The 12,235-nt window shown below is 38.5% G+C and overlaps 1 protein-coding gene across 1 annotated transcript in view; it reads left to right on the top strand.

Moving 5' to 3' along the window:
* Positions 1-335: 335 nt before the first annotated feature.
* C8A (complement C8 alpha chain) overlaps positions 336-12,235 on the top strand; it is a 56,869-nt gene continuing 44,969 nt past the window's right edge. The window contains exons 1-2 of the mRNA XM_033115431.1: positions 336-514; positions 10,085-10,187. Of these exons, the coding sequence (XP_032971322.1) occupies positions 438-514; positions 10,085-10,187 (180 nt within the window). The 5' untranslated portion in view covers positions 336-437. The remainder of the gene's footprint in view (positions 515-10,084; positions 10,188-12,235) is intronic.

Raw genomic sequence — 12,235 nt, forward strand, 5'->3', positions numbered from 1 at the left:
CTGAGCTGATATACCAGTATTAGCCTTGTTTCAGTCTTGCAAAACAAATTGATCTGACCTCAAAAGTTCCAAGAGCCCCTCAAAAAGGCCATGAATTCTGGAACTGTATCTTGGTTTGGCTTATGCCTCGTTCTGAATATAAGATCCCTTTGCTAAGCTGGTATTGGTTAAAGAAATATCTTCCTTTTCTCAATCATATGGATAGTGTTTTTCAAAAGGTCTGAAGGACAGTGGCTTTGGTGTCTGGGATTTTAGGATGTTTGGCTAATCAATAACCTAGTAACTAATTAACCACATCCAAATGAGAATTGAGTAAGTTTTATTAGTTTCAAACGTTAGATCTTATGTGCCCCGGCTGTAGACATCTTTGACCCCAACTCCCTGAATAGATTGTTTTATTGCTTCCAGGTAATATAAGGTGGTGGCTTCTCGATGAGATGTTTGCTGTTGCTTCCTTCATCTTGTCTTTGATGACTTGTCAGCCTGGGGGAGCCATAGAGGAGAAGGTGAACTGGTGAGTCAGCTGTATGTCTCTGCAAAATTTGCACATAGAAATCATCTGGTGGGGCACTTAGATGTCTTCATGTTTGTAACAGGCTGTTTAGGTTGGAATGGGAGTTCTTTTCACGCTATTATTAATCCAGTGAAAGACTAGCAGACAGTGAAAAGAGCGTGTACTTGGAGTCTTAGGGGCCTGTGTGCAGATCACCGCTCCAAAGTTCAGGAGCTGGGTAGTAAACTGGAGGAAATCAATTTCTTTGAGCCTCAGTTTCCCGGTCTGTAAAAAGAGAATAATAATAATGTCTCTTCTGTAAGAGTTAATGAACATGAAATACAATCCTGGATATAAAATATACACAGCTTAATAAATAATAGTTCTCTTGAGTAATGTTGGACAGCTAGCCTCTTTTTTATCTGTTTGTGAATCACAAGAGTATCTATCTCATAGTGTTGGGAGAAAATAAAATGAGGTAAGTTATAGAAAACCACCTTGGGAAAGGCAGGAGACTGCAGAGAGACTCATCATTTCATAGAAACCTTTTGGTGTGAGGGAATGAACGGAAGTGGTATTTTCATATGGAAATTGTATTTTGCCCGTTCCATTCCCTTGATTTTCTAACCTGGCCTTATGATTTTTTATACTCAACATTAAGTATTTCCTGGTGCTTAAACAGCCCCTTATTTCACCTTTGGGACAGTTTTAATGCAGTCCCTACTCCCAAACATTGAAGATTGTAATTAGAATTATTTTATTCAAATTCTTGTTGGATGATTCCATTTTGAAATCATTATTGTTTTTAAATGGTACAGCAAGAGAGATGAGATTTTCTTTAAGTAACAGTTCAGAACAGGGGGAAGACGTGTTCCTAAGTAGTGAATTTGCAACTTGTATTTAAAGCAAATACAATTTAGAAAAAAAATCAGAAAATGTATCTTTAATAATCAGAAGATAAAGGCAAGAGAACTGTGGTAAAGGAAATCTCTGCTGAGATGCTCTTAATTATAAAAGCTTATCATTGTAATCCTTTTTGAAAATGAACAAAGAGTCTTGATGTTTGATGAACTTATCAAATAAGACAGACCAGTGAAGAGGCAAATTTGAAGTCAAGGCAAAAGAGAGCTAATTAAATACTTTTCTAAAGTGCTGAAGGAGGAAATCATGAGGTCTTCGAGTCTAATGCCGGCATGTATGACCCTGGCTTTGAAAATGGGAAACTACACGGTGAAGTAACTTGACGGGGTTCAAATTCTAGCACTGGCATTTACTATTTGTGTGATCTCAGGCAAGTTATTTACGTTTTCTTAGCTATAAAATGGGAGGAATATAAGAGAAAGAATTAAATGCATGAAAAGTACTTAGAACAATGCCTTGCCCTGAGTAAGCATTCAGTGAAAGCTGTTGGCAATGGTGTTGCGTGATTGTTATTGCCATTTTGGGGTATTTCCATTCTCTCTGATGGTTGACAAAAATTGGAACAAATTTATAATGTGCCAATTGTCATGGATCTTCTAGATCGGTCAGTGATTTCAAACTTTAAAAAAATTTTAACAATGGCACTCTTTTTTCCCCCCCAAATAAAATCTTATATCATCACCATTGTGTTAAAATGTTTTTCTCAGACAACCCCATTTTTCTATTAAGACTTTATAATAAGCAAACGGTAAACATGAGCTTATAAAAAATAAAAGCTTACCATTAAAATGCAGAAGTTATATCATATGTTTTCAATGTTAGGGTTCCTGTAAGATTTTATTAAATGTTCCAGGTATGCTAGGTCCTAGGTGGTGAACTAAACAGATAATGACCCTGACCCTGCCCTCATGGCATTTATGGTGCATTGATAGGGTCAGTCAATAAGCATGTAAATAAAATGTTTTAGCAAAAATTGTAATAAATGTTAGGAAGGAAACAAAGAGGGCCCGTTGATAGAGGATATCAGAGCAATCTGAAGATAGGCTGGCTGGGTGGGAGGGGCGGCATTTCTCTGTGGGGCTGGGGTTTAAGCTGAGACATGAAGGAGGGTAAGGAGAAACCACAGGATGAGCAGAGGAGAGACCAGCATGCGTTCGAGTTCTCCGTGGGAAATGGCTCTTCCCATTGGCGGACCTGAAGGATGGGAGAAGCTTAAAAGCAAGGGATTGTGCCAGGAGAGGATGTCAAAAAGGTGGCCAGGGCCCGGATCACAGACGACCGAAGACACCATGATGAAGAATTTGGATTTTAGTCTATACGTCATAAAACCACAAAGAAACCAAAAGGAAACATGGGAGAGGGGTCAAACACTAGGTTGGAGGCATTAATATAAACGGCACGTGATGCCCAAGAAATGGAACTCGAGAAGGGATATTAGCTGATTTCTAATTTTAAAAAGTCATCCTGGTGACTGTGCCGAGAAGGGAGCGGAGGAAGGTGAAGTGGAAAATCTTGGCCCATTGGAGGTCACAGCAATGCCTGGGTGAGAGATAACAGTGCCTTCAATTAGGACAAGGGCAGTAGAGATAGGCAGCAGAGAAGCTATTTGAGATAAATTTTGAAGGTAAAATTGACAGAAGTTTCTCAAAGACTGGATGTTAGGGGGAGGAGGGAGGCGAGGGAAAGAAAGGAAGGAATTAAAGACTGCTATGTGTCTGGCTTCAGCAATTGCATGTTTTGGTAGTTCCACTTACTGATGTGGGTAAAACTGAGAGAGGAGCTGGTACAAAGGAGAAAATCAAGAGTTTGGGTTTGGAGCCATTAAGTTTGCCATGCCTGAGAAGCAAGCACCTAATGGGGATATAAAATGGGCAGCTGGATAAACAAAACAGGGTTTCAGAGGAATGGTTTAGGTTGAAGATGTACATTTAGGAGGCATTAATACAGATGATATGCGAAGCCCAGGAAATGGATCTCACTTTGTTAAGAGTGAGAAAAAGCAGAAAAAGAAGAAAGGCACAGCTGTACCCTGAGGAATTCCAGTGTTTAGAGACGTCAAAGAGAACTGGCCATTGAGGTAGGAAGGGAGCAAGGAAGTGTGATGCGGAAGAAGTCCAAGAGAGGAAAGATTTCAAGAAGGAAGCAATGGTTAAAGGAGGGCATGTAAGACCAAGGCAGAATACATTCCACTGGATTTAGCAACATGGAGGTCCCTGGAGACTCAGCACTTTCAAAGACTTCAGTTTCATGATGTCATTTCCATGGAACTGAATGGGGTTGGCTCAAGATTATATAATTAGTGACAATCAGCTTTGAATATAAGCTCAGCCAATTTATTAGGTGGCCCCCTGGCAATAACTGGGATTGGGGCTTCTGACCTTCTGGTTTAAGATTGGTAGCTAATTAATTATTTTGTGATTGAAATCGCTCTGATGGCCACATACTGGGGTCAAGCATTTGACTCCGAAGTTGTATGTTCAACTCAAGGTTTTATGCCCTTTGTGCAATATGCTACGCTATTTAAATAGGCAGATGGCAAGCATCACACTAGTCCACAGATCTATAAAGAGTAGGCATTCAATACGTTTTTGACGACGATGGAGAGATTTGATGAGCACGTATGGGGTTGAGAAGGTTAGAGATAAGAAACTAACACGTATGTTAGGCTTGTGCTGGGGGCTTTCCATACATGATCTCACTCCATATTCAACACAGGTTCTTATCCCTGTTTTTTAGCTATAAGAAAATTGAAATTTAGTAAGTAGCAAAAACTGGATTTAAATACATGTTTGGTGGACTCTAAACCCTTTTCTGCTACATCAGTATTTCCTTACTGGATTACATAGTCTTACAGATAGTACATGAAAAAAGAAACAACCTGTGTTCAAAAAACTGGGTAAATGCTGGGTTAAGTTAATTAAGATGCAGAACTTCTCAGAGCCTTTAATATGTTGTTGGGCACTTAAAATATCCAAAAGTAGTACGTTGTATGCAACTTATCTAAATGTATTTGACTATGTGACTTTTGTTTTCTTCCTCCATCTCGGGTGCATATCTCAGGAAGTGGTGCTCCACAGAGCACACTTTGAGAAACCCTACAATAGAACTATATTAACATGTGTGATTCTACAGAGGAAAAAAACTGAAAGCCAGATAGTTAAATAAAATTGAATAGTAGCACAGAAAGGCACATGCCAACTGAAGACTAGAATCAAAGACTCCCGAACCCCAGTTCTCTTTATTAAATGTCTTATTGCTTGAGTAGGTTTTCAGTAGCTGGGAGATGCTTTAAAACTGTTTGCTAAGATTTCCTAGGCCACAAATTTATTAATGGTTCCTTAAGTAATTGAAAAAAAAAATCATGCAATTCTTTTGGAAAAGCTATTTGAACATATGTGTCCTAAGCTTTAAAAATCTCACTTGTGTCCTTTAAGTCAGCCATCTCATTCTACAGGATAAATCTTCAGTAAATAACTCAGAATACAGAAAAACTGGGTGCTCAATAATCTAATGGTTTGATGTTTGGGGAGTGGAACAATGGATAGCCATCATCAATAGTTTACATTCCTGCTACACTATCAAGTGGAAAATCAGGATATAAAATGCAATACCCAGTATGACCTCGTATGTTCTTAAAATAAAAAGTGAAAAGGCAATAAAACAAAATATTAATGGTGGTAGGACTTGGGGCGATCTTTTTCTTTTATAATCTTTTCTATGTTCTCTTTAATGAGAATGTATTACTTTTATAATCAACAAAAAATAAACTACATTGAAAAATTCATTGGGATGAGAAGAGAAAACGCTGGTCATATTGATACTGGTAGCAGGTTGGAACCCTGTAATGAGTGAATGAATGGTCCTCGTGTACCTTCTGTACTCTTGCTTCAGTGACAGCATTACTAAGTGTGCTTCTGTCTAGACATCCTGTCACAAAGCTTTTAAAACTACAACAATACAGCACTGCTCTGTGTAAGCTTGTGCTTCCATCCATTAATACTGTTTCCTTCCATTTTGACATAATAATGCAGTCTCTGTGGGTTTACAGTGACATTATCTTGACAATTCCACAGTGAGACGCAGAACTAATGCTGGAGTCATTTTTTGCTCCAAAACCTTTGTCCTGTATCTTCTCTCTCACATTTTGATAATTAGAACCCTTGTCTTTCTTCATGTTCCTATGCTTCAATTTTTTATTATTAGGACAAGCTATTGGCAAAATGACATATGGACCAATCCTTAAGCCACTTTAATATCTAGGTACCAGGATTATTTAGATTTCAATTGAAAATTAGGTTCAAAGAAATCTCGAAACAATGTCATGCTATTTCCATAAATTGGTATCATTCTTTCTCCTTCCTTTCTTCCTCTTTCTTGCTTCCCTCCCTCCCTCCTGTTCTCCTTTCTTCCCTCCCTTCCTCATTTTTTTCCTTTCCTAAACATTTATCGAGCAGCTTCCTTGGGTCTGGCACGATGACTTCAGTAGCAAATGTACAGATAGTACCTGCTTTCATAAAAAACATTACAATTTGCTGGAGAAAACAGAAATTATACATATAGTACAAGTGTGATAATTAAGTTAATTAAGTGTTGCGAAGAAGGTGTGCAGAGCTTAACCAAATCATATAATATGAAGGAAGATATCGAAGCAGTCTGGGTATTGAGTAATGTTTCCCTGGAACTGAAATTTACAATGAAATTGAAAGATATTTCTGAGTTAACTAGGTAGAGAGGTAGATAGCTGGATTCATTCAGGATTGGGTTTTATAGGTAGGTGTCATCAAGGGAATAGTGGGGTCCGGAAATTTAGGATATAATTTAGATTTTTAAATTATGGATCATGGAATCAAAACTACTTATAAAGAGAAATGAAAAATAGGAGGGAGTCTTACTGATAGAGAGAAAGCTTAGGTGTCAAGAGAATGAACGCCCCAATAAGATCCAAACAGAAGGGAATCCTTGAGCACATAAGAAAGATGAGAAAAGGTTGTGGAGCCCCAAATCACTATTCACAGATGACTCATGAATTAGTGATTTGGAGGAGGAGTTGATTCAGAAAGTGCGAAGTTCTGGGATGTGACCATGGAAGTAGTAGAATGAAGAAAAAGGTCATCAGAAATGAGGAAAAGGAGCAACTGACAGGACAGAGTGTTGGATGGCTCATTTATAGAGATGATGAGGTCTTCCAGAGCCATGAAAGGAACTGGGATAGAGAGGAATATTGTGAGCTGAGCACAGAAGTTTTATTTAAAGGGATAGTAAGGGTAGTGTTTTTATTAGCATCATTTTATGGATCAGAGTTTCTCAAAGTGTGATCTATAGACCCCAGGGAGTCCCTAAGACCTTTTTTTTGGGGGGGGGTGTCCTGTGAGTTCAAAACAATATCACAGTGATACTAAAACATTTGCTCTATTCACTGTGTTTATATTTGCACTGATGGTGCAAAAATAATGGCAGATAAAACTACTGTGGCCTTGGTACAAATCAGGGTAGTGGCACTAAACTACCCTGGAAAGAAATTAAGGAAAGAAATTAAGTTTGCTTAAGAAAGTCCTTTCTGAAACACTAAGAATTATTAATTTTATTAAACCTCAATCTTTCTTTACACGTTATTTAAATCTTCCGTGTCAAAATGGGAAGAATGTATAGAACATCTGCTGCACTGACGAATGATGACTATCTTAAGAAAAAGCAATCATTTGAGTTGTAAGTCAAAGTAGCCACTTTTTTCTGGGAACATCATTTTTATTCAACAGGGTAACTGCCACACTACAGTTATTCAGGCTTAGATATTTCCCAGACATTGTCTCAAAATTGAACAGAAAGCCTATCACTTCACAAAGAAATGAAATAACGTTATTTGTTACCAATGACACAATTAGAACTTTAAAGCAAAAATTAAAATTTTGGAAAACATCCAATACCGTGACCTTGATGAGCTAAATGGAGATTTTAATAAATTTGTCTTTTTATATTATATAAAAATGTGTTAATATTTTTAAGACATGTATACTCAGTGAAACATTATTTTCCAAATTTCTAATGCCTGATGTTACAAAAATCATGTATGGGTATCAGATCCATTCAAAGTGTACCAATAGATTTAATGTCACAAGGTACAAAAATTTCACCGATATGCTTTCAGGTTCCACATTGGAACTAATATTTAAGAAATGACCGTTTGTCATGTTTGGGTATAGTATCGAAGAAACACGACCACAGTTAACTGAAAAGACTATTAAAATATTCAACTATATAACTTTTTCAACTACATAAATGTATGAGGCAGGATTTTCTGCATAGAGGTCAACCAAAGCAACAGATTGAATGAAGAAGCAGAAATGAGAATGTCACTGCTTTCTACTAAACCAGACATTAAAGATATTTTCAAAAATACAGACCCATGATGCTCCTTCCACTAATTATTATTCTTAGAAAGGTATTTTTCCTAAAAATTATGTTATATATGATAACATGTAATAGATTTGTTACTGTAATTTTAAGTAGATACGTATTTTAAATTTTTCTCAGTTTTGATTTCGAATTCTGTGAATATTGATAGACTTAGCCCACTTAATCAAAACCTCTCTGAAGCCCTCAATAATGTGTGAGAGTGTAAAAAGGTCCTGGGACCCAAGTTTGAGAACCAGTGTTAAAGATGACCAGCATTTCCTGACTATCTCATGGCTCCTCATCTAGGGTTTCTGCTTAGATGTCGTCATTCATTGCGAATAGCAGTGCATGACGTAAGGAGCATGAAATTTAAAGCATTTACCCCCCCCACACTAGGGAGACAATTGTGCCATTCATCACAGCAGAGGCTCACTGGCTATCATGGGTTGTGGCAGTTCTGGTGGGAACAGATAACCTTCCTACTTTGCCCAGTGGGCTGACCAGGCTTTGAAACTGCAGCAGTAGCAGCGATGCTGTGGGCAGAGGCTCAGGTTTGGAGCCAGGCAAGCATGATGAGGAACAGGAAATAGGCTTTGTCATCAAACCAACTAGCTCAAATTCTGCCTCTGTCACCCTTGAGCTAAGGCTTCAGGGGTTACTAAGCTTTAAGGAATTTTAACTTTCTTATATATAAAATTGGGCTGGTAACATTTACCTCCTAGGATCATTACAGAGATTAAATGAGATCATCCATGTAATGCCCTAGAGTGTAATAATAAAAGCCAACCTTTCATAAATACTGCATAAGCATTTTAACGTGCTTTCAGTAATGCTAGGTAATGTTATTTTTAACATAGTTTTACAGATGGGAAATGCTGTAGCCCAGAGATGTTAAGTACTTTGTTTAAATTTTCAAAGTTAGCACATGGCTAAGATTCAAACTCAAGCTTCTCACCCCAGACCCTGTGTTCTTAACCACTGGGCTTTCTGTTACTCTGGCTCTTCAAAAAATGTTAGGCCTCCTCAGTCCTTGTTTCTCTAAAACTAGAATAATTTGATCAATGTAACATTCATATAGGATTAAAAGAGAGGTTTTTATATCAATCCTCTAGCATCATACCTGCGTACAGTAGGAACACAATACATTTTCATTCTTTATTTCCTAAAACCGTGATTAACTGTATGCGCACAGCTGTTTTCTTTACTTACATTTTGTATATCATAACTGATGCAGGGAAAGAGTTCTGGACATGGATGGTAGTGATGGTTGCACAACAATGTGAACGTACTTAATGCCACTGCACTACACACTTAAAAATAGTTAAGGCACTGCATTTTGTATTATCTGTATTTCACCACAATAAAGGAAATTGGAAAAAAAGAAAGGGCACTCGGCCATATATTGTTTGTTTTAAAAACAGCACATGTAATTCTTAAGAAGGAAGGCAAAACCATTCAAGTGTTGAAAGTATCCCTACCGCCGAGCCTTCCAAGTAAGAATAATTGTGCGTCCCCCTCTTCTATCTCCACTCCCACCTCCAGATAACTTAAAGGCTAAGGGAATATCTTTGTGATATTACCTTGAGTTCTGCTGCTACAGGTACCCAGGTGCCCAAATCAATGGGCAAAGTTTACAGATTAGAAAATTCAGCTTATGTTCAGCCATGAACATAAGAAAAAAAGAAGGAAATCCTGCCAATTGTGACAACATGGACGAAACTGGAGGACATTATGCAAAGTGAAATAAGCTAGACAGAGAAAACAACACTGCATGATCTCTCTCATATGTGGAATCTAAAAAGGTTGAAGTCATAGAACCAGAGAGTAGGTGGTTACACGGGGCTGAGAAGTGGGGAACATGGGGAGAGGTTGGAGTACAAATTTTGGGTTATATGATGAGTAAGTTCTGGAGATGTAATGCACAGTGAGATGACAATAGTTAATAATACTGTATTGTATACTTGAAATGTACTAAAAGAGTTGATTTTAAGTGTTCTCACTCCCTCAAAAAGGGTAACTATGTGAAGTAATGGATATGTTAATTAGCTTGATTATGGTAAACATTTCACAATGTATATCAAACCATTACATTGTATCCTTTAAATATATATAATTTTTTGTCAGTCACACGTCAATAAACCTGGAAAAAATTCAGCATCTGTTTTCATATTAAGATACCTTCATATTAAAAGACCTTTCTGAATTTTTAATAGCAAAAATAAAAATCATCATAATAAAAAATTTTAAATTTGAAACAGGAGTCTGTCTTCTCTTTAGGAGAACAAGTCGGGCTGCTGAGAGTTTCACCTCCACAGCACTTACCTGCCAGCTGAGCAACTGGTCCGAGTGGACAGATTGCTTTCCATGCCAGGACAAAAAGGTAAGACATTTATGACCCGTTTGGGGGAATTTAATATTTGAATCATATACTTGGCATTCGAATGGAGATAAGCAGCCAGGTCTATCAATCTGGAGGTCTGGGGAGAAACTGGATCTAGAAATAGGTACCTGGAAGTCATGGACACATGGATGGAGGAACTTTTTCTGCCTCCCCTGGTTTTGTTGTAGGGCATTATGGGGTGAGACTGCAAAAGAGGTGTGTGTTATGGCTGATACGCAGAAAAGTGGCCATTTGGATAGGGGCACACTGATCCCTGATGGCCTCTCTGGGTCCTGGGCCTCTCTCGCCTTCTAATGAAGGTCATCTGGAGAGGCTAATGACTTAGTAACAAAATGCGTAGCTGCCCATGGCCTATGGTAAGCTGAGATAAACGAAAGCATGCCACAGAGGGGGTTCCTGAGGATTCTATATTCATGGATTAAAAAGGCGGACAAACCTAATGAACAAATGTCTGTCTGTCTATCTTGCACAGCTAAGTGGTTTTGCGTGATCCCAAATGGCGGCTTAGCGCAGTGGTATACCAAAGGAAGGGGGAGGTTGGCAGCATTCCTCAGGACCGTTCTGGCAGGGAGGAATATTACATTTCTGACTTCGTTCAGAATCACCGGCTCATGGTGATAAGAAAAAGCAGACTAACTTCTATTCTGTTTTATTAGTTTTAAACTCTGTCGAGACAACACACTGGACGCACCCAGGGTGGGATGGATCCAGGCTCCCACCTCCTGTAGCTACGGGACCACTGCCTGAACCTTCTCTATTGGCACCTTACCGTCAAGTTTAAATGTTTAAGCTCTGATTCTGTGGTTTAGATTCTGGCTTTGCATCCTATTTGCTGTTACTTTGAGCATATTTTTTTTATCCTCGCTGTGTGTTCGATTCCTTATCTATAAATGGGACTAGTAACAGTGCTTACATCATAGAGTTATTGTAAGCGTTAAATGAGTAATGCACGCAAAGCGTTTTTCATGACATCCGGCAGATGTTAGCTGTTTTTACAATTACTATCTGTGCCCTCCTCTCCAATGCTTTGAATCAAGCCTTGCTCTTCTCTCACCTGAGCTTTTGCAGAGTTAGCTGATGGTCCTTCTAACTCCAGACTCATTCTTCAGTTAGATGTGCAACTGACCTGTGAATGTTTGAGGAGCTGTTCAAAACCACAGAGTGGTGGAAACACAAGTTGTACCTAGTTTCTTCAACTTCAAAGCCTGAAATTCATTATTTTGCCTCTCCTATCTCTGAGATACGCCAAAGAATCCTGGACTGCCCCTGTTCTAAATCTGGGCCTCAAATCATCATTGTGCTTTGACATCCTGTATTAGTTTTCTGAGTCTGCTGTAACAAATTGCCACAAACTGAGTGGCTTAAAACAACAGAAATTTATTCTTTCACAGTTCTGGAGGTCAGATGTCTGAAATTAAGGTGTTGGCAGGGCCACTCTCCCTCTGGAGGTTCTAGAGAAGAATGTGTTCTTTGCCTCTTCCAGCGCCCAGGGCCACACGGTGGCTGTCGGCAAACTTTGCTGTGTGGCTGCGTCACTCCAATCTCTGCCTCTGTGCCCACAGGGCCTCTTCCTCCTCTGTATGCCTCCTCTGTGTCTGTGTGACATCTCCCTCTGCCTTCCTCTTATAAGGACGCTGTAATGACATTAATGGCCTACCTTGCTAATCCAGAGTAATCTCATCTCAAAAGCCTTAATAATGTCTGCAAAGATCCTTTTTCCAAATAAGGTAACATTTACAACTTTCAAGGCTTAGGACTCGATTTCTTTGCATGGCCATTATTCAGCCTATTTATATCCGCAACTACATTCGTTGTATGTGTTAGAGTTTAGATAGCAGATAGCACAGGTGACTGACTCACAGTTTAAATCAGAATTGAATAATTTCCTTAATGACTCAAAAAGATACATGTGTCTTTAAAGTAATACTTAAAATAATTAAATCCTGTCATTTAAGTGAAAGACACTCTAGTTTCTTTTTGTTAATATGTTTCTTCCTCTCAAAATCACACAAAGATGTGCATTTTTG

The sequence above is a fragment of the Rhinolophus ferrumequinum genome, chromosome 9, assembly GCF_004115265.2.
Source record: "Rhinolophus ferrumequinum isolate MPI-CBG mRhiFer1 chromosome 9, mRhiFer1_v1.p, whole genome shotgun sequence".
Taxonomy (NCBI): domain Eukaryota; kingdom Metazoa; phylum Chordata; class Mammalia; order Chiroptera; family Rhinolophidae; genus Rhinolophus; species Rhinolophus ferrumequinum.